Source organism: Oncorhynchus kisutch, linkage group LG11 (genome assembly GCF_002021735.2).
Source record: "Oncorhynchus kisutch isolate 150728-3 linkage group LG11, Okis_V2, whole genome shotgun sequence".
Taxonomy (NCBI): Eukaryota; Metazoa; Chordata; class Actinopteri; order Salmoniformes; family Salmonidae; genus Oncorhynchus; species Oncorhynchus kisutch.
The window spans coordinates 64,237,785-64,260,100 of record NC_034184.2 but is presented as its reverse complement, the minus strand read 5'-3'; the positions used below and the strand labels follow the sequence as shown (position 1 = coordinate 64,260,100).

Here is a 22,316-nt window from a genome sequence, read left to right as displayed (position 1 = left end):
TCTTCGTTTCATGTCTTCTGCTATGTTTACAGTGAAACCTAACATTACCACAAAATGACACCAAGAAAAAATACACTTATATTCACAGATGTGCAATATTTTATTGAGCAGGATCTGTACAGTACACAAAAGCTGGGAGGACATACTGCAGCAACATAACACTGTTAGCCCTGAGGCATGAAAGACAGTAGACATCCCGATTTACAGCATAGTTTGTCTCAGCAACCTCACTCAAATACATTCACTTACGTCACTAGGAGGGCACTGCTTCGTTTTTAGCTACTTCCCATTAGGCCAAATGCTGCTGGCAGCTTTTACTTACAGCGCTAGTAGTGGTACTAGATTCTGAGTACATTTTGTTACATATTACTTACAACTGTTACACCTGTCTAAGGATTACAAGGACTCGCAAATAAACTGATCACAGTGGAGACAACTGTGCAATCGAAAGCAATAGGAAAGGGGAGGTTAAACTACATCTAAATTGGAGGTTTCCCCCTCACAAATCCGATGTATATTAAAAAAAGTCTAAATGTGTAATTTTACACAAATGGAAAACATGTATCATAGTTTTAAGTACTATGTTCCAATACTGCAATTACATTCTACAGTACTTGGCTATGTAACTACCTTGTTAATACAGGTTTAAGCTCCACATAATGTAAATAAAATCTAAAGTAATAAAACAAGATGGGTCATCTCTATTAAAATGGATGTACAGGGTGGTATATGGTTAGTTACACAGTGCATTGGCAGTCTATGCCATAGCACAACGTTTCAGTAACACATATTTATCTTGCTATAACAAGGTTGACAAACTTGAAAGAAATGCACTCTTTGCATGGGTGAGAGTTCCTGAGTCTACTAAGTCACAGTAAAGCAGTTCCCCAAATACAGTTGGGCCAAAGCGCTTATAAACATTATTTTGAATTATGCCTCAGTGTAAGTTCGACAGTTAGGTGCATTAATATATTCCTTTTTTATTTTAATTTAATTTTAAATCTACAATAACTCTTGGACATTTCCCATGCATTAGCAATGATTTACTGCTGCTCTCAAATGAAAATTGTGGGTGAAAATAAATCGAATGAATATATCTTTATGTAGCATGTGTGTATTTAATAATACTATGAATGGAGTGGATTTATATAGAGCTTTTCCAGCTGCTCAAAGTGTGTTACATTGTACATTTATTTATTGTCATGATAATCTCTACTGCAGGTATTTCTGAAACACTGCTTGCTATACAGTTTGTTTTGTGCCAGAGGTTTATTCCGACCACTAATTACATCATGATTAAATGGTCAGTCACTAAGGCACTATGACAACTGAATGAACGCTTAAACAATAGACAGACAAGCAAAACATGCTGTACAGTAAGTCTGGCAAAAGCATTGAAGTGCAAAATTAGCAAGGGAATGCTGCAAGAGGGCATGTGCAGAATCTAATCATCGCCATACCACCCTCACTAGGTTCAAATTGACATTTCTATTGGCTAACATGATTGAGGATGGCCAATATGTTACGCTAACATGATTGAGGATGGCCAATATGTTACGCTAACATGATTGAGGATGGCCAATATGTTACGCTAACATGATTGAGGATGGCCAATATGTTACGCTAACATGGTTGAGGATGGCCAATATGTTACGCTAACATGGTTGAGGATGGCCAATATGTTACGCTAACATGGTTGAGGATGGCCAATATGTTACGCTAACATGGTTGAAGATGGCCAATATGTTACGCTAACATGGTTGAGGATGGCCAATATGTTACGTTAACATGATTGAGGATGGCCCAGTTGTTACGCTAACATGATTGAGGGTGGCCCAGTTGTTACGCTAACATGGTTGAGGATGGCCATGTTGTTACGCTAACATGGTTGAGGATGGCCATGTTGTTACGCTAACATGATTGAGGATGGCCAATATGTTACGCTAACATGGTTGAGGATGGCCAATATGTTACGCTAACATGGTTGAGGATGGCCAATATGTTACGCTAACATGATTGAGGATGGCCAAGTTGTTACGCTAACATGATTGAGGGTGGCCCAGTTGTTACGCTAACATGGTTGAGGATGGCCAAGTTGTTACGCTAACATGGTTGAGGGTGGCCATGTTGTTACGCTAACATGGTTGAGGATGGCCAAGTTGTTACGCTAACATGGTTGAGGATGGCCAAGTTGTTATGCTAACATGGTTGAGGATGGCCAATATGTTACGCTAACATGGTTGAGGATGGCCAAGTTGTTACGCTACCATGGTTGAGGGTGGCCAAGTTGTTACGCTAACATGGTTGAGGGTGGCCAAGTTGTTACGCTAACATGGTTGAGGGTGGCCAAGTTGTTACGCTAACATGGTTGAGGGTGGCCAAGTTGTTACGCTAACATGGTTGAGGGTGGCCAAGTTGTTACGCTAACATGGTTGAGGGTGGCCAAGTTGTTACGCTAACATGGTTGAGGATGGCCAAGTTGTTACGCTAACATGGTTGAGGATGGCCAAGTTGTTACGCTAACATGGTTGAGGATGGCCAATATGTTACGCTAACATGGTTGAGGATGGCCAAGTCGTTACACTAACATGGTTGAGGATGGCCAAGTTATTACACTAACATGGTTGAGGATGGCCAATATGTAACGCTAACATGGTTGAGGATGTCCAAGTTGTTACGCTAACATGGTTGAGGATGTCCAAGTTGTTACGCTAACATGGTTGAGGATGTCCAAGTTATTACGCTAACATGGTTGAGGATGTCCAAGTTGTTACGCTAACATGGTTGAGGATGGTTATATTGTTCATAATTAGATTTTGTTTGAGAACTCCAGACAGGAGTATGATTGTTGTCCCTGCTAACTGGACCAGTATATTTGTAAAGTCATATGTGCAATGATAATGCGTTACCATCTCTGGGTGAGCCAGCCAGCAGGCCAGCCAGCCTATGTAGTTACCTTAACCGACGATGATAGTCTCTTTGGTTGGAGCCAGACAGTATAAAAGATGTCTCATTGTGAGTGTCCCCCTTGGACTTCACCTCTGTACATACACGTACAGAGGGACTATCTAGCACCATGGTCAACAGTCAAGTTTCCAGAAGATGATCTGCTTGTCTTCGCCACCTGTGATCACCGTGCTACACTGCTCGTTCATCCACATCGCTGTGACTGCACCTGGTCAGGGCCGAAGAAAAATGAAAGATTAAGAGCAATTTATTCTGCACATGTATACACGAGGGACCGTTTGAATGATACCAGATTTAATTGAAGTGTACTGGTATTCATTTATGCTGTTTCATTTGTGTTTTGGCATTTTAGTGATGATGTTTGGTGTACCTGAATGTCCAGGGATCCTGGTGGTCACTTTGTTGCTTAGCAGGTCCAGGACCTGGAGGTGTCCGGACTGACCGCCCGACAGGACCGTGTTCCCGTCCCAGCAGAAACACCTGTCCCCAGGGACATGGTAACAGTCAGGCATGGGTCATTATATTTATGCAGATGCACATTATGAGCCAGAGACGAATGAGGATACAGGTATAGTAACCTGTTCTATTCTGGCCCATCGCCTCTGTTCACAAATCCAGGGTTGGATAGGTGTAAGAAATACGGCAGAAGCTCCACTCAGCTAATTAGAGGGATTCAAGAGGCTATCACCATATTGCTTTACCTGGTAAGTTCCTTCCAGATCTATCTGAGCAGGGACTAAAGGAAGTTGCCATGGACTGAAATGGAAGTGGGACGGCGTGGGTGTGGCCTTACCGCTGCTCCTCATCAGCTTGCACAGACGAGATCATCATGCCCGTCTGGACGTCGATTACCTTCAGACACGAGTCCTCTCCTACACTCAAGATGTGTCTGCTGTCTGTGAAAATAAATAAATGCCTTTGATAAGCTGGCTCAGTCATGCTTGGTGTATATTATGCAGAGATAGCGAAGGTGTAGAGTGAAAGGGAGTAATTATAAACCCCATTGACAATGACCAGCAGACCTCATCATTAATTGTATTACTCTAGTACAGTTATTCCTGTGGGTGGCGGCCTCAATGATAAGGGTTAAACTACCAGTAAACGTGTTTTAAATGCTCCCATGTATAGTCCATACTGGGACTGAGGGACGTATTAGTTAATATTACATACGTACCAGGACTAAAGGCCACATCGTGGATCTTTCCTGAATGGCAGTGGACTTGATGGAGTTGTACTGAGCTACTGGTATCCCAAATGGTGACGGTTCCATCCTTAGTCCCCGACACCAACAAAGTACCTGCTGGGTTTAGGTTAATAGTGTTCACCTGGACATGGAGAAAACATAGGTTAGGGTAAGGCTGTTGGACAGAAAGACTCAAACAGATCGCAAACAGTAAAGTCATTTCTGAGAGACACGTTAGCATCATGTGAGGTGATAGGCAGGCCCTTACCCCCGCTTCGTGTTCAAACTCTGCCAGCAACTGGAATTGGCATCTCTTATTATTCGCAATATCGGCAGAGTCACATTGCCAAACCTTCAATAGAAATAGAAATATTAACATTCATACAGGCCTATTATATTGTCAAACAGCTGAATTAGAAATGAATTAAGCAATACAAAGATCATTTGGAAAAAGGCTGTCCAAATGATCCCATGGTGTTCATCATCAAGATCATGATGTGTCCCTAACCTTGACTGTCGAGTCCCAGGATGCAGTGTAAAGCTGGTTGTCCTTCCAGCACATCTTACTGATGGCATCATCATGGCCCATCAACGTGTCCTGACGCCTGCCAAATGGAATCGAGTAGAAATACCTGGAGAGGAAGAACACTGGGTATGAATGGATGTGATGAAATAGTAATGTTGTGCTGACTGGAATAGGCCATGCTGTGCTGACCGGAATAGGCCATGCTGTGCTGACCGGAATAGGCCATGCTGTGCTGACCGGAATAGGCCATGCTGTGCTGACCGGAATAGGCCATGCTGTGCTGACCGGAATAGGCCATGTTGTGATGACCGGAATAGGCCATGTTGTGCTGACCGGAATAGGCCATGTTGTGCTGACCGGAATAGGCCATGTTGTGCTGACCGGAATAGGCCATGTTGTGCTGACCGGAATAGGCCATGTTGTGCTGACCGGAATAGGCCATGTTGTGCTGACTGGAATAGGCCATGTTGTGCTGACTGGAATAGGCCATGTTGTGCTGACTGGAATAGGCCATGTTGTGCTGACTGGAATAGGCCATGTTGTGCTGACTGGAATAGGCCATGTTGTGCTGACTGGAATAGGCCATGTTGTGCTGACTGGAATAGGCCATGTTGTGCTGACTGGAATAGGCCATGTTGTGCTGACCGGAATAGGCCATGTTGTGCTGACCGGAATAGGCCATGTTATGATGACCGGAATAGGCCATGTTGTGATGACTGGTCTCAGCCTCCAGTATTTATGCTGCAGTAGTTTATGTGTCGGGGGGCTGGGGTCAGTTTGTTATATCTGGAGTACTTCTCCTGTCCTATTCGGTGTCCTGTGTGAATCTAAGTGTGCGTTCTCTAATTCTCTCCTTCTCTCTTTCTTTCTCTCTCTCGGAGGACCTGAGCCCTAGGACCATGCCCCAGGACTACCTGACATGATGACTCCTTGCTGTCCCCAGTCCACCTGGCCATGCTGCTGTTCCAGTTTCAACTGACCTGAGCCCTAGGACCATGCCCCAGGACTACCTGACATGATGACTCCTTGCTGTCCCCAGTCCACCTGGCCATGCTGCTGCTCCAGTTTCAACTTCCACCTGACTGTGCTGCTGCTCCAGTTTCAACTGTTCTGCCTTATTATTATTCGACCATGCTGGTCATTTATGAACATTTGAACATCTTGGCCATGTTCTGTTATAATCTCCACCCGGCACAGCCAGAAGAGGACTGGCCACCCCACATAGCCTGGTTCCTCTCTAGGTTTCTTCCTAGGTATTGGCCTTTCTAGGGAGTTTTTCCTAGCCACCGTGCTTCTACACCTGCATTGCTTGCTGTTTGGGGTTTTAGGCTGGGTTTCTGTACAGCACTTTGAGATATCAGCTGATGTACGAAGGGCTATATAAATAAATTTGATTTGATTTGAATAGGCCATGCTGTGCTGACCGGAATAGGCCATGTTGTGATGACTGGAATAGGCCATGTTGTGATGACTGGAATAGGCCATGTTGTGAAGACTGGAATAGGCCATGTTGTGATGACTGGAATAGGCCATGTTGTGATGAATAATGTTAAGGTAATGGTCAAGTGATGAACTGAAAATGCTCACACATTATTGTCCCACGAGGAGCAGACTACGGCCTTATCCTCTGGTAGCATCAAGCACGATGATAACGCCTGCAGGAAAAAAAATGCAGAATACCAATTCATACATTCATCTCATAATAATGGAAATGGTTTGACAGTAAAGGGGGCGAGAGGGGATAACATTCTGCTCAGTACCATGTTGGAGAAGGACATGCTTCTCTGCAATCCATTAGACTCTCTGGAGAACATCTTCAGTGTCGAGTCTGGAGGAGACAAGTACTTTTAGTCCTTATCAGACTTCAATAGCAAATTATACTCATATTAATTGGACATTCATGTTCAAATGGAAAGGCTCAGCAATATTTCAATTCACCATATGCTAAAACATAAACAAAGTCTACATTACAAGCTGATAGGTTTTCCAGACCTTGTGATGTTGTGAAGACAGACGACGCGGTCCGAGTCACTGCGATGCCCGTCACAGCCCTGTGTTTTTGCAAGGAGTGTAATCAGTCAGAGGTGATCAAGTTGAAAAGTCACCGTCCAATAACAGGGTGAACATATTTTAGGGGCGGAGAGAAAAATGACAGTTTAAATTCTCACTCACTCTTTATGGATTTTGTGGGTGGACATCAATTTGAGTTTAGCTATGTTGTTCCAAGCCAGTCTCCTAGTCTCTTCGGTTAGGTCTTCAAAGGAGGAGTCCTCACTGGTGGATGCTAAAAAAGAAGAACGGGTTAAATAACACTACACCTCCAAACTTCAACAACTGGCATTTGCGATTATATCGCAAAAGCAAAAACGTTGAGTCTGACTGGGAAAAAGATCCAACAAACCGACATTTTGCAATGTCAGTATTTGATTGACTGTCTGTCTGTGAGTACAAGTGAGTGAGTTTGTTCCCTGTCGGTCAGTGTGTGGGTGAGGCTGTTACCTGGAGAAAGCTCGTTGAGGGGGGTGTTTACACTGGGTGTTCGCGATATGCTCTGGAATCTGGGTGTTATCCTCTGTGGGTGTGGGGTGGTGAACAGTTGCGTCGGGGTTTGCCCAAACTCCAGGATCTGAATCAACATGGCAATCTTCTCATTGGGGTCCTCTATACTGTTCAGAGGGAGAGAACAGAGAAGGAAACAGTATTTCATTAATTATTTAATCAGTTTCCTGGATATGTCTGAAATATGGAGAGGTGGATAACACTAATGGTTTCATTACCTATCACAGTCGATGCCACCCTCATATGTCAACGGATGGAACACTGCCAATAAAACCAGGGAAATCAACATCATTACATCACACCCATATTAATTAAAAACAAGGTTTCATCATCAGGCAAATGGATACTCAGTCTCTGATAAGATCTAGGGGTCTTGTACCATTGTGGGCTGCCACGGCTTCACTTCCTTTTTGCTTGAAGCCAAACACCAGGTCGATCCACTCGTGCAGGTGTTCTGACACGTACTGACTCTCCAGCGCTTTCTGACTCTTCTGAAGAAAATCACTGGCATCTACACCATACATACAGGAGAATAATGAACATAAAACAACACACACAACCAAAATAATATCACTAAAAATATAACACCCGAAAAATGGTTTCCCTGTTGTAGTTGTTACCTGCAGCCCATGGCGGAAGAACTACATCTTGAACCGAGCTTCCACCTTGCCTCTTCCCCAAATCCAGACTAAGGCAGTTTAGCAGAAAGCTGGGGTCATTCCCATAAAAGTCTGGGATTAACTGAAAGAGATGGTTGACGAGGAAACAGCCACATGTTACAGAAATAATGTGCAAAGGGAGATTTGGGATTATACAATTCTGATCATTATAAAATATTTTCCACTCAAGGTACTTTTTACCTCTTTGAAGTCAGTTGCACCCTCTAAGCAATTTTTCCACGTTTCTCCAATGCTGCAAACACATTAATAAACCAATGTTTTAACAATATGACATGGTTGATTCAGTCAAATATTGTAAACCTAATTGGCTAACACTTTACATTAAAGCTGCAATATGAAACTTTTCGTGTGACCAGACCAAATTCACTCAGAAGAGTGTGTATAGATCTGTCATTCTCATTGAAAGCAAGTCTAAAAAACAGTAGTTCTATACACACTATTTCTATGCTTCCCATTCTTAAGTTTCTTTTTTGAGTCTTCTACGTTTGGATTTGTACACCAGCTTCAAACCGCTGAAAATAAAACATTTTTGGTTATGGAAAATATATTTCACAGCAGTTTAGATGGTACAATGATTCTCTGCCCTATACTTGCTTGTTTTGTCACATAAACTGAAATGATGCGAACTATTAGAATTTTAGCAACCAGGAAATGTCGCAGCAATTTCTGCATAGTGCATCTTTAAATTGCCCCTACAACTATGTAACTACACAGCAACAACTGTAGTAACATAGTAGTTGCACAATTGGAACAAGAAATGTGTAACATCTACTTGCTGAAGGTTATTCCACATGTGTAATTATTGATGCTATTGCACATTTTCTTGTTTCACTGTGTAACTAACCTTTTGTAATTACATGTTTGAAAGTCAGCTCTGAATTACCATGTCACTTACTCAAACCAAAATCTGATCTTGTTACATGTGCCACTACCAATGAAGGTTGATAAATAAGTTGGTGAAGGTCCTAGACAATGTTAGTACGTTTTACTAACTAATTAGTACATTTTACTAATAGTTATTGCTTTGAGTCTGGAATATGAATCTTTGTCAAATCCATAAGAGTCTAAGCCCTGTCTAAGCCAGGGGAGGGAAGTGCTACTAAGCTATATAGAATCGTTTTAAGAAGGTCATACCAAGCATCCTTTTGCGATTTGATTTACATTTTTTTTAAGACCCGTTGAAGTATCCCAATAATATATACAAAAAATATTTGATTTAAAAATTGATTTGGCCTTACTGCGACACCACATGACCAAATGTATGTGGACAGCTGCTCATCGAACAGCTCATTCCAAAATCATGGGCATTTATATGGAGTTGGTGTTCGATGGAGTTGAGGTCAGGGCTCTATGCAGGCCAGTCAAGTTCTTTCACACCGATCTCGACAAACCTTTTCTGTATGGACCTCGCGTTGCACTTTTTAGTCATGCTGAAACAGGAAAGGGCCTTGCCCAAACTGTTGCCACAAAATTGGAACCACAGAATTGACTAGAATGCCATTCTATGATGTACCGTTAAGATTTCCCTTCACCAGAACCATGAGAAACAGCCCCAGACCATTATTCCTCCTCCACCACACTTCACAGTTGGCACTATACATTGGGGCAGGTAGCGTTCTCCTGGCATCCGCCAAACACAGATTTGTCCGTCAGTTTGCCAGATGGTGAAGCGTGATTAATCACTCCAGAAAACACATTACCACTGCTCCAGAGTCCAATGCCGGCGAGCTTTTCACAACTCCAGCAGATGCTTTGCGTTGTGCATGGTAATTTTAGGCCATGGAAACCCATTTTCTGAGCGATATAAGAAAGATCAGGAAACATTAGTTCTGTTTTTACATGTATTTTACACCTTATTTTTGGCACTAAATATTCTCCATACACAGTGCATTTGGAAAGTATTCAGACACCTGGACCTTGTCCGCATTTTGTTACGTTATAGCCTTAAACTAAAATGTATGAAATTAGGCCTCCCGAGTGGCGCAGCGGTCTAAGGCACTGCAACGCAGTGCTTGAGGCGTCTGCGACCGGGAGACCCATGAGGCAGCGCAATGCACGCTGACACGGTTGTATGGTGTTTCCTCCGACACATTGGTGAGGCTGCCTTCCGGGTCAACAAGTGGTGCGGCTTTGCAGGGTCGTTTTTCGGGGGAGAATAAATGGCTCTCGACCTTCGCCTCTCCTGAGTCCGTACGGGAGTTGCATCAATTGCATCAATATATATTTTATTAAATTGAGTAAAAAACTATCTATACAATAAAAATAAAAATCACAGACCCTTTACTCAGAACTTTGTGGAAGCACATTTGGCAGAGACTACAGCCTTGAGTCTTCTTGGGTATGACGCTACAAGCTTGGCACAGCTGTATTTGGGCAGTTTCTCCCATTCTTCTCTGCAGATCCTCTCAACCTCTGTCAGGTTGGATGGGGAGCGTTGCTGCACAGCTATTATCAGGTGTCTCCAGCGATGTTAGATCAGGTTTAAGTCCAGGCTCTGGCTGGGCCACTCAAGGACATTAAGAGACACTCTGCATTGTCTTGGTTGTGTGCTTAGGGTCGTTTTCCTGTTGGAGGGTGAACCTTCGCCTCAGTCTGAGGTCCTGAGCGCTCTGGAGCAGATTTTTATTCAAGGATCTCTCTGTACTTTTCACTGTTCATCTTTCCCTCAATTCTGACTAGTCTCCTAGTCCCTACCGCTGAAAAACATCTCCATACATGATGCTACCACCACCATGCTATCACCACACTTCCCTGTAGGGATGGTGCCAGGTTCCCTCCAGACGTGGCGCTTGGCATTCAGGCCAAAGAGTTCAATCTTGATTTAATCAGACCAGAGAATCTTGCTTCTTGTGGTCTGAGAGTCCTTTAGGTACCTTTTGGCAAACTCCAAGTGGGCTGTCATGTGCCTTTCATTAAGGAGTGGCTTCCGCCTGTCCACTCTACCATAATGGCCTGATTGGTGTTGTCCTACTGGAAGTTTCTCGGTCACCTCCCTGACCAAGTTCCTTCGCCCCCAATAGCTCAGTTTGGTCGGGCGGCCAGCTCTAGGAAGAGTCTTGGTGGTTCCAAACTTCTTCCATTTAAGAATGATGGAGGCAACTGTGTTCTCGGGGACCTTCAATGCTGCAGAAATGTTTTGGTACCCTTCGCCAGATCTGTGCCTCGACACAATCCTGTCTCGGAGCTCTACGGACAATTCCTTCGACCTCATGGCTTGGTTTTTGCTCTGATATGCACTGTCAACTGTAGGACCTTATATAGACAGATGTGTGCCTTTCCAAATCATGTCCAATCAATTGAATTTACCACAGGTAGCTCCAATAAAGTTAAAGAAACATCGGAAAGGATGATCAATGGAAACAGGAAGCACCTGATCTCAATTTCGAGTCTCATAGCAAAGGGTCTGAATAATTATGTAAATGAGGTATTTCTGTTGTTTCTAAAATTCCCCCCCCAAAAAATCACTTTGTCATTATGGGGTATTGTGTGTAGATTGATGAGGGAAAACATTTTTTAAATACATTTTAGAATAAGGCTGTAACGTAACAAAATGTGGAAAAGGGGGAAGGGACTGAATACTTTCCGAATGCACTGTATACTTCCATTAATTTTTTCAACTGGTACCGGGGGAACTTCAGACGAGTCTCGTGATGCCTGTGGCGTCCTAGAGCAAAACAGTCTCACCTTTCCATAGAGGGGTCATATTAGTGTGTAGCCCAAACTCTTCGGATGCTACAGGCAGATCGGCTTTACCGACTTCAGACGAGTCCCAAGACTTTTTCGTAGAGCAAGTCTCATCTTTCAAAAGTAGGCCAAACCTTCAATTTTGTGAGAAGACCGATTTTAGAGATGTCTCATGATCTGACAAACACCGCTCTAGCTCTGTCACCTTTCACCGCAGATGCGGAAGTGCAACATTGGCGGATGTGATGGACGGAGATGCATCCAAAGCAAAAAAAACACCTCTAGCTTAAACTGAAATAATTAAAAAATATATATATGCTCATTTGATGTTTGCGGGGGAGCTGACATTGATTCTAAGGGGTCCTGGGTAAGTACATTGTAAATAGACGTACAGTATATCCTTGTAACAACATTGTAATTACAGAGTTGGTTGCTAAAGATTGTTACAATGTTACTAAAAGGGTTACACATAATTTCCACCTGTCTCCTAATTAATCCCGGTTAGGTTATTGTCTGCAAAGTTTGTTACACTTTAACCACATAGTACTCTGAACAGAAATAAGCACAACATGCAATCATTTCAAAGATCTTACTGAGTTACAGCTCATATATGGAAATCAGTCAACTGAAATTAATTAATTAGGTCCTACCATATGGATTTCACATGACTGGGAATACAGATATGCATCTTTTGGTCACAGATACCTTACAGCAAATGGGCCATTACATTGCTTTTATATTTTTCTCTAATAGTTATGTAATAGGTGATTTTTCCTTCTTTAAATAAATAACCAAAACTGGTGACATTAACTTTCTTGGGCAGAACTAGAAGCAAGCTACTAACCTATTGAACATGCGGTCTGCATTGTCATAGCGGCCATTTTGAAGACACAGCATGTGTTCTGGGGCTGCAAGGGAGAAAAAAATAAATAGTATGTCATGAAAGCCTTCTCAGAGAGTACATTAAATAATGTAAAAGCTTCCGTTTGCAATAACCACACACACAGCGGCAATGTTTGTACAGTCAAAATCTGGTACTATATGTCAAACAATATAAGAAGGCGTTGACATACCAACTCTGACTAAGTAGAAAAGCACATAGCCTGGAGAGGAGTAATGACTGCCGTACATGAAACGAGGATCAGGCATGTCTCTGTACCGGGACTGTAAGGAAGCGAGAGATGCACCCTAGTTAGAACATTTTATCGTGCTTTTAGTCGGGATGCAAATTTCAGTCAATTTTACTGCCGACTAACCAACCTTTATTAAAAAACGTTCACAATTCTTTTCCAACCAGTAAAATGATGTGAACAACAGAAAATACTATGCATACATGCAAGGAACTGACATTTTTCATTAAGAGCTCAATGAAAACATGCAACAATAGCAAGCTTTATGTCTTACAGTCAAAGGGATATAGCAGCAACTGCTGTAATAATGCAGCTAATTAAATGTCATTTTCAAACATTTGCCAAAATGCAATTTGGGGGAAGAAAACTGTTCTAAACTGCACACCTAATGTCAGCGGTTCCATAAAAACATAGAATGAGGGGGAATCTACAAGGAACAACTAGGATGGGGGTTGTTAATATGACTAGGATTGTGCCTTTGGCTTTTGGACAACGAAAGAAAGTTGATATAAAAAAAAAACTATAGAACAGGAGAGAAATGCTGGTTAATGGCACGAGGAAGTCTTTATAAAATAATTACCTCCACGTTTCTATGGATGGATTTTGGCTAGGCTACTTTGAAGCAAGGTTAGACATGACTCATTATTTGAAGTAGAGTAAAACGTTCAGGTTTCCCCCAAAAAATGATGCCTCACATTGTAAAGTTGTAGGTGACGTGCTGATCGCTTGCCTACCGTTGACTACAGCCTACGCAATCAAATAGCGAATGGGATGCACGCTTTAATTAGATTTTTTTTTTATCGTTGCCATCACAACAGTTTAGCATGCGATTACATTTAGAATTGTAATTTGTTGGCTAACACTTTAGCCAACTTTTTGAGTAACTACTCTCGAGCTGTCGGACAGGTGGTAGGCCATTCCGCTCCTCAAACTAGGCTCTGTATGCTGTGGGCCTGTGATAAATAAGATACATAACGACTAATGAAAATACACACTTGCCAATTTCATTCCACAAAAGTATGCAAATTAACCTATAGACCGATAAGACCGGATATCCGATTAACATCCTTAGGTTTTTACAAATATCAATTATTTAATCCTATTTTCTAAACTGCGGCACATCAGTCCTGACTCAAAGGGGGAAATAATGCAAGGGGTCATTGAGCCTGGGACAAAGGGTAGTCTCACCAACAATCGCTCTAGTCTCTCTTTATTCAGCGCTCCCACAGGCTTGCTCAGGTCACGGAAAGTTGCGGGGTTCATCATATCTGAGACAGAATCAAAAGGATCCATTACAAAACAATGACCTAATAACTACGGAACCACATGTTGGTGTTCCTACAGTAATTACAGTGCTACTACACAGGTATAGAGCAATTCCAAATGACTAGGAAAGATGGACAACGTCCAAGTATGCTAATATACAACACTGGCTCAAAAATATTTCAGCCCGAAGCTACAGCGCTACGCGATCCCAATGTACTCCAGTCCGTCAAATTTCTGTCTGTCAAAAGGTGTTACCTAAAACTAGACCTTGCGCCCCACTCACCAAGCTCTGTGCTGTTGTAGTCAGCGATGATCCAGGGGAAAACGGGGTACTGAGACAGATCGTTCCCGCTGCGGTCAGCCAGGTTGTTGAGGTGCAGAAGGTACTGGTAGTTACTGAGGTGACCGCGCTGCCACTGCAGCATGTAACTCTCCGCTGTGTGTTCCACCATGTGGTTCTCTGCGAGGGGGAGAGAAACTAAATCAGGAATCTGGTACGTTTACGGGAATGCAATCCAAATAGCACCTTATTCCCTATAGCGCAGTGCCTTTGACCAGGGCCCATAGAGGTATTTATGGTCTCACCAGGATCAACTCAGAGAGAAAGAGCTGACGCGAGGTCTTCCTGCAAAATGTGTTTGTATGTTTGCTCCGTAACTTGCTGTGTGTTACTGACCCAGAAACGTGGCGATGTAGTAGTAGAGGTCATTTCTGTCGCTGGTCTTGTAAAACTTCAGATAGATGTCCGAGCAGAAGTCGTTTTCGGTACAGAACACCTCCAGCCCCTGATCAAGACAGAGCGAGTCCGTTAGTTTGGGGTGTCTACATTTATGGAACTAAACTTGGTCGGGGTATGAAAAAGCGGCATATTCTGACTAGTTAGATCAACATGATGCAAATATTTCAGATGAATGACTTGAAACGCATACAACCACTACTCTTCAGGTCACTCGATAATAACCAGAATGAGAAATTAATCGGTTTCTACGTTGCTCGGTTGAAAAACCTCCTGAGCATCGCACTCACCAATGGCCTGAGTCCATGCCTTCTCTTATAGATTTGTTTCACTCGATGGAGCTCGATTCGGACTACCTGTTCCTGAAACGAACATTGTGGAAGAGGAGACAGAAACCAGATTGTATCTTCACAAAATCCCAACAAGGAAGGCATTTTCCATCTTAGAGAAATCGCAATTAATAATAGCAAACTGGCATAACATGTGTACACGTATGGATAACTCACAGGATAGCCATTGAGTGGTTGGAAGTAGAGGCTTTGGTCAGTTATACACACGTGACCAGGGTTTGTAACCAATGGAGTGACCATCTCCGCCTCGCATTCCATGTGTGGAATTTCTGAAACATTCTGAAAGCTGAGAACCCCAAAATATTGTATTATATGCATTTTAAACTAACAAAACATACATTGTGATATATATTGTAGCTAGCTGGAGAGGAATTAGACACTCGGTGCATTATGTAAGTGCTTCAGTATCACATCAAGGTTGTGACTAAGAGCTTATTCTCATATTATTTAAGTACATACCTGTTCTTGTCAAATGAAGTTCTTGCCAATCTGGATTGTAAATTAGCAGCAATCTAGAAGCACAAAAAAGAAACTGCTTACATGAACAGTATACAACAACGCTGTGGTAAACAGGGAAGCTAAATGGGTTTGAAACTACTTATTCAACCGTTCAATCCAGTTCGATTTACTGTATGTAGACAAACATTATTCTCAGTTGCACGATAAAACCATCTGTTTTCACAATGTTTTGGTACTTCTACTGTTGCAGTTGTGTACAGTTATGACTTACCATTGCAGTCTGGTCTCCAAGCTTGTCCAGACAAGAGGCCCTATGCAGCTGGAGAAGTGGATGAAAACAATAAATGAGAACAAGCAAAAGCTGCATTTACAACATGGAAGGCAAGCACTTTCACGGTTGTAATAATCCGGCTATGGTACTGTTGCATACCTGAAGTAATGTTTGGACAACATCCTCGGTTTTACTGGAAACTTCCAGATGGAAGAGAAAGGTACTGTCTCCCTATTAGAAATGGTTTGAAAAGTCATACAATGTGCAAACGTATCCATTTTCCTACAGCTGCTGATTCTAAATCATGTCATGTTTATAATCGGACAACCTGCATCACAATTCTAATTGACATTTCATGTACTCACCCTTTCAACTCTGTAAGGTGCAACGACATTGTTCTCTTTGATGAGGTAAACCTGAAGTTAAAATGTGCATTAGATTAGTTTGACTAAACCTATTTATACAGAATAATGTCAGCAACATTCTATGACAAAATGTTGGTAAATGTTCCTTAATTAAAATGTAAATTAAAATGTAATTAAAAATGAAACACACCTGTTTGCATAAAATGGTGAGGCCAGCTGGTTTGCTCCTATAAAATAAAACATTCAAATCAATGAAGTTGTCATCTTATTGGTCATCTTATTGCATGTGCATAAACCCAGTTTAATTGCAAATTAAATTAGACTTACTCATTGAAAGGATTCTGGTCCTTTTCTTCAACCGCTTCAATCTTTTTGCAATCTCTGAGAGGAATCTGGTGGAGGTTAAAATCAGTATGAATAATAAACCTATGTACACTATTTATAAAGCAACGATCTGGTCTAGGATCAGATCCTCCTATCCATTCATTATGATTTTAAAGGCAAAACTGATCCGAGATCAATGCTCCTTTTCGAAACATTTTGTAAATACGGGCTCTTTGAGCTCCATTTGAGTAAATCCTCCTTGGCAAGTGGTGCTGTACTACAATGCACAAAAACACACCTTTAAAATGGGCTCCACATGGTCCTCAGGTTCAAATATGATGGATTTGGAGCATACTTTGAGTGACCCTCTGATCTTTCTGCAAGGAGTAAAGAGTATCAGTGCTGCTATCCACCATGACTTAGATAGGGGATAGAAATGGGGTGGATCCGTCAGTCAGTCAATTTCAGACATTACCTTTTTTTGGCTGAACTGGTTGTCACATGATACACTGTGTGCTGTTCAAAGTAATACTCTTCCAGGTCCAGCAACAGGAGAGAAAACCTAGGGGAAAGACAACGAAAAAACAATGGCGGTGAAGAGCTCCTTCAATTCAGACATTTTTGCTGCATTTTCACACAGAACTACCACATGTTTGAGGTCATGACTCAAAAGAATGACCTAGAATAACCTAAACTACATTTTTTCCCCATCTAATGACTAAGTCGCATAATAACATTAAGTTCCAATTGATTTGCAATTTGGACAATGCCACTGGCTATAAGGGATGGTATGGTGCTGGACAAATGTAAACCACTCTCAAATGCATAGATGGGGCTATGGATTCAAGGACTGACAGTCCATCCAGTTTAAAATAACAGTTTTATACATATTTTGAATCCGATTGGTTAGTTTTCAGAGCAAAAATATTTATAATGGAATAGGCCTATAGTACACAACCTAATTTGAGTTCATGGCGGGGGAAGATAGCTGTACTAAGGTCATGAAGAATGTATCAGTTATATTCTTAAAGAATCAGTAGGTAAACAATGAATGCAACAAATCTAGCGTCATTATCACAGACTGTACATTAAACTTAATTCTAATGTCTTGGAAAAATGTATACATCGTTAACATCTCGTCTACTCTAGTAGACGTGTAACAATGTATCAATTCTCTTCACCGCCAGACAGTCAAAACAAACAGCATCTACGGTCAAATCACAAGACAGACTGGCCTACAAACACGGAAATCCCAGGATCTCAATTGCATTTCCTTGCCCGAAGTCACACCTCTGTGCTCGGTCAGGCTTGTCAGCACGCGCCCTGGCAATTTTCAAGTGGACGACGACAACATTAGATTGCAATAATCTCTTCCAACACAACCCCATAGGAAGCCTATAATGTTTTCCAACTACGAACCTTTCTTTCGATCGTTCTTTCCTCTTTATAAAAGCCATCACTGCACACCAACCATAGCATATGTGAGATGTTGTTGTAGCTAAATGCCGCGTTCAACACAACTGGGAACTCGGAAATCTCTGACTTCCGAATTCAAAACAACTGGGACCTCGAAAAAAACGAGCTCAGACTGGGAAAAAAATCTATTTGAAAGGTCATCCAACTCGGAATTCCAACGTGGGAACTGGAGAGCACAGACCTTCCGACCTGAAGATCACTGACGTCATCATTTGAATTATTTCCGAGTTCCCAATTGCTTTGAACGCGGCAAAAACACGGAACCTTACTGCGACAGAAATGACGAAGCAAGCTTTCAATTCGATACCAGGAGCCAGATAGGTGGAGTTGGTCCGAAATTGAAAAACGTTGTATTTGAAACGCAATAGAGCTCGCCAGCGTGTAGTCCTAAAACCCGGAAATTAGTTTTATCTAGTTCATTCAGCCATCCCTATGGGATAAACTAATGTGGAAAGAATAGGGATTTAAGGTAAACCGCAGAAAATAAAGTCTGAAGTTAACAGGTTTAGGAAATCTTATACGTTTTGTTATATGAGATAATAGCAGTCAGTTAACATGAACTTTATGAATTATGAAGCCAATTTTTAATAACATACATTCCTCAAAAAGTGATGTTAGCTGATCATCTCATATTAAAAAAACGTGTAAAATCTACTAAGCCTGGGTTTACCACATACTTTATTTTCAGCGTTTATTCAAAAACCCTACAAAAACGCCATTCATTTTCTTCATAGACTTTGTCAAACGAACCATCTAAATGGGCATGGTTGATATACACTAAGTTTACATATACTTAGTTTGGAGTCATTAAAACTCGTTTTTCAACCACTCCACAAATTTCTTGTTCACAAACTATAGTTTTGGCAAGTCGGTTAGGACATCTACTTTGTGCATGACACAACTAATTTTTTCCAACAATTGTTTACAGATACATTATTTCACTGTATCACAATTCCAGTGGGTCAGAAGTTTACATACAATAAGTTGACTGTGCCTTTAAACAGCTTGGAAAATTCCAGAAAATGATGTCATGGCTTTAGAAGCTATTGATAGGCTAATTGACATCATTTGAGTCAATTGGGGGTGTACCTGTGGATGTATTTCAAGGTCTACCTTCAAACTCAGTCCCTCTTTGCTTGACATCATGGGAAAATCAAAAGAAATCAGCCAAGACCTCAGAATAAAATTTGTAGACCTCCACAAGTCTGGTTCATCCTTGGGAGCAATTTCCAAACGCCTGAAGGTACCATGTTCATCTATACAAACAAAATGATGCAAGTATAAACACCATGGGATCACGCAACCATCATACCGCTCAGGAAGGAGATGCAATCTGTCTCCTAGAGATGAACGTATTTTGGTGCAAAAAGTGCAAATCAATCCCAGAACAACAGCAAAGGACCTTGTGAAGATGCTGGAGGAAACAGGCACAAAGTAACCATGTCCACAGTAAAACGAGTCCTATATCGACATAACCTGAAAGGCCGCTCAGCAAAGGAGAAGCCACTGCTCCAAAACCGCCATAAAAAAGCCAGACTACGGTTTGCAACTGCACATGGGGACAAAGATCGTACTTTTTGGAGAAATGTCCTCTTGTCTGATGAAACAAAAATAGAACTGTTTGGCCATAATGACCATCGTTATGTTTGGAGGAAAAAGGGGGAGGCTTGCGAGCCGAAGAACACCATCCCAGCACGGGGGTGGCAGCATCATGTTGTGGGTGCTTTGCTGCAGGAGGGACTGGTGCACTTCACAAAGTAGATGGCTTCATGAGGAGGGAAAATGATGTGGATATATTGAAGCAACATCTCAAGACATCAGTCAGAAAGTTAAAGCTTGGTCACAAATGGGTCTTCCAAATGGACAATGACCCCAAGCATAATTCCAAAGTTGTGGCAAAATGGCTTAAGGACAACAAAGTCAAGGTATTGGAGTGGCCATCACAAAGCCCTGACCTCAATGCTATAGAACATTTGTGGGCAGATCTGAAAAAGCGTGTGCGAGCACATAGGCCTACAAACTTGACTCAGTTACACCAGCTCTGTCAGGAGGAATGGGCCAAAATTCACCCATCTTATCGTGGGAATCTTGTGGAAGACTATCCGAAACATTTGACCCAAGTTAAACTATTTAGAGGCAACGCTACCAAATACTAATTGAGTGTATGTAAACTTCTGACCCACTGGGAATGTGATAGATGAAATAAAAGCTGAAATAAATAATTATCTCTACTATTACTCTAACATTTCACATTCTTAAAATAAAGTGGTGATCCTAACTGACCTAAGACCGGCAATTTTTACTCGGATTAAATGTCAGGAATTGTGAAAAACTGAGTTTAAATGTATTTGGCTAAGGTGTATGTAAACTTCTGACTTCAACTGTACATGCTTTACAATATGATCAACCTATGTTCCACAATTTATTGGGCATGAGCAGATGTTATTTATTTCAATAATCATTGAAGTGGCCAGGTCAGGCCGTTGAAATGAAAGATTGTGCCTTTAAGAATGCCCCCAAGCTGCTGGCTCTCACAGTCTCACTGCAGAATTAGATCTTCATCCACGTTCTTCAAACATCACATTTGGAAGTGTTTTTCATGTTCATGCTGCTCTGTATTACATTTATCCAAGCTTAAAAGTTAAGTTACGGATTAAGTTTAGGCACTCATTCTGAATGGTTAAGGCAAACGTCATGAAATGTCAATATTTCTGTTTTAGAATTACTTTCTTATTAGGCTATATATTGTGTGCCCGATGCCGCCCTTCATCTCAGATTCTCTGCTAGCTGTGCAATATCAAGTGCACCTATAGGCTTAGTGTTGTTTCAAAATAATCAATAGCCTACAAAGTGCACCTATAGGCATAGTATTTCAAAACGATCAATAGCCTACAAAGTGCATGCTTGGAGAAGCACAGAGCACAATTTTCTTTCTAAGACCACTGCTGGGATGCAAATAAAACTAGGCTGCATTACACACTGCAATGGCTATTCCACCCCTGAGCCCGGGCCTGCTCTGCTCTTGCTGATCAAATTTTTTTTTAGTGCTGCCTAACCAATGTCTGTGCTGGGTAGGTCTACCGCAGCATATCAGGAGAGGCAAAGGCTTCTTCTGAAAAAAAAATGTGGGATTAGGACTAGCCTATGTTCTGTTTGAGAAGGAGAGGGCGAAGATGAGAAGGATGGACTGGAGGTCAACTTTGATAGCTTGCTACTACTATAATAGATTTTTTATTAAAAACAATGTTTCTTGCCCATGATGTAGGTGTCACTGGTGTAGAGAGGAGTAGGCAGTCGCAGATTTAGAACTACTGAATTTATTTACGCACCATAGATCAAAGCAGGACGAAACCTTAATGCCGTTGTGCTCAAAATACATCTTCATAAACAAAAAGGCACAGGGCGAACCAAAAGTACAAAATAGGAAAGATTCCTAACAGGAAAACAAGTAACATTTACAATGACAAATGGCAAGGGGGAATACACACACACACGGGATTGGAACCAGGTGTGTGTAATTATGAAGAGACAAGTCCAGAGTTGATGAATGAAGGGCGTTTGCCAGCACTAGGTTTGGCAGCAGCTAGAAGGCCAGCGACGCTGAACGCCTGAGCTGGACAGGAGGGGGAGCCAAAGCGAAGGCTGGTGAAACAGTACCCCCCCCCCCGGTACTGGAAAAGCCCCCACGGTGCTGTGAGTCCAACAGGCTGCGTATAGAGTATGCCGGAGCCCCCTCGACATCCAAGGGAGGGTGAGGTGCGTCGTGGGGTCCAGCACTAGCCAAGGGACCAGTTTCCACCGGCCTGAGGAGAGATGCATGAAATGAGGGTGAGATACGGTAATTTACAGGGAGCTGTAATCTGTACGTCACCTCATTTACTCTCCTCAGGACTTTGAACGGCCCCACAAACAGCGGGCTCAGCTTCTGGCAGGGCAGTCGGAGGGGAAGGTCCTTTGTAGAAAGCAAGACCCTGTCACTGGGGTGAAAGTCCGGGGCCACACTGTGGTAACATTTGGCCTGCGCCTTCTGCCGGCGGACGACGCGGTGGAGACGGGTGTGCGCGATGTTCCATACCTCTTCGGCACGCCGGAACCAATCGTCCACGGCAGGAGCCTCGATCGGACTCCGGTGCCAGTGCCTGCTGATAGCCTAGAACACACTGAAAGGGTGTGAGGTTAGTGGCAGTTTTGTGCGTATTCTTCCCAAGGCAGAAACGCAGCCCACTCCCCCAGGCCAGTCCTGATATTAACTACGAAGGTTAACCCAGGTTATTAACCCAGTTCCTGATTTACCCTTTCCACCTGCGCATTTGATTGGTACCCGGAGGTGAGGCTGACCG

The 22,316-nt window shown here is 42.3% G+C and overlaps 1 protein-coding gene across 1 annotated transcript; it reads right to left on the bottom strand.

Moving 5' to 3' along the window:
* Window positions 1-79: 79 nt before the first annotated feature.
* Window positions 80-18,196, bottom strand: nsmaf (neutral sphingomyelinase (N-SMase) activation associated factor). The gene is made up of 31 exons (XM_020494644.2): window positions 17,920-18,196; window positions 16,976-17,062; window positions 16,799-16,877; window positions 16,504-16,568; window positions 16,367-16,403; window positions 16,177-16,227; window positions 15,971-16,042; window positions 15,812-15,859; window positions 15,541-15,593; window positions 15,238-15,367; window positions 15,022-15,093; window positions 14,672-14,780; window positions 14,279-14,455; window positions 13,918-13,997; window positions 12,673-12,763; window positions 12,444-12,507; window positions 8,096-8,147; window positions 7,856-7,976; window positions 7,615-7,746; window positions 7,454-7,496; window positions 7,176-7,342; window positions 6,849-6,960; window positions 6,669-6,727; window positions 6,437-6,504; window positions 6,264-6,331; window positions 4,659-4,782; window positions 4,419-4,502; window positions 4,142-4,292; window positions 3,761-3,863; window positions 3,338-3,447; window positions 80-3,175 (listed from the first exon to the last, which is right to left on the bottom strand). The coding sequence occupies exons 1-31, from the start codon at window positions 17,955-17,957 to the stop codon at window positions 3,081-3,083; spliced, it is 2,742 nt and encodes a 913-aa protein (XP_020350233.1). The 5' UTR covers window positions 17,958-18,196; the 3' UTR covers window positions 80-3,080.
* Window positions 18,197-22,316: the final 4,120 nt, after the last annotated feature.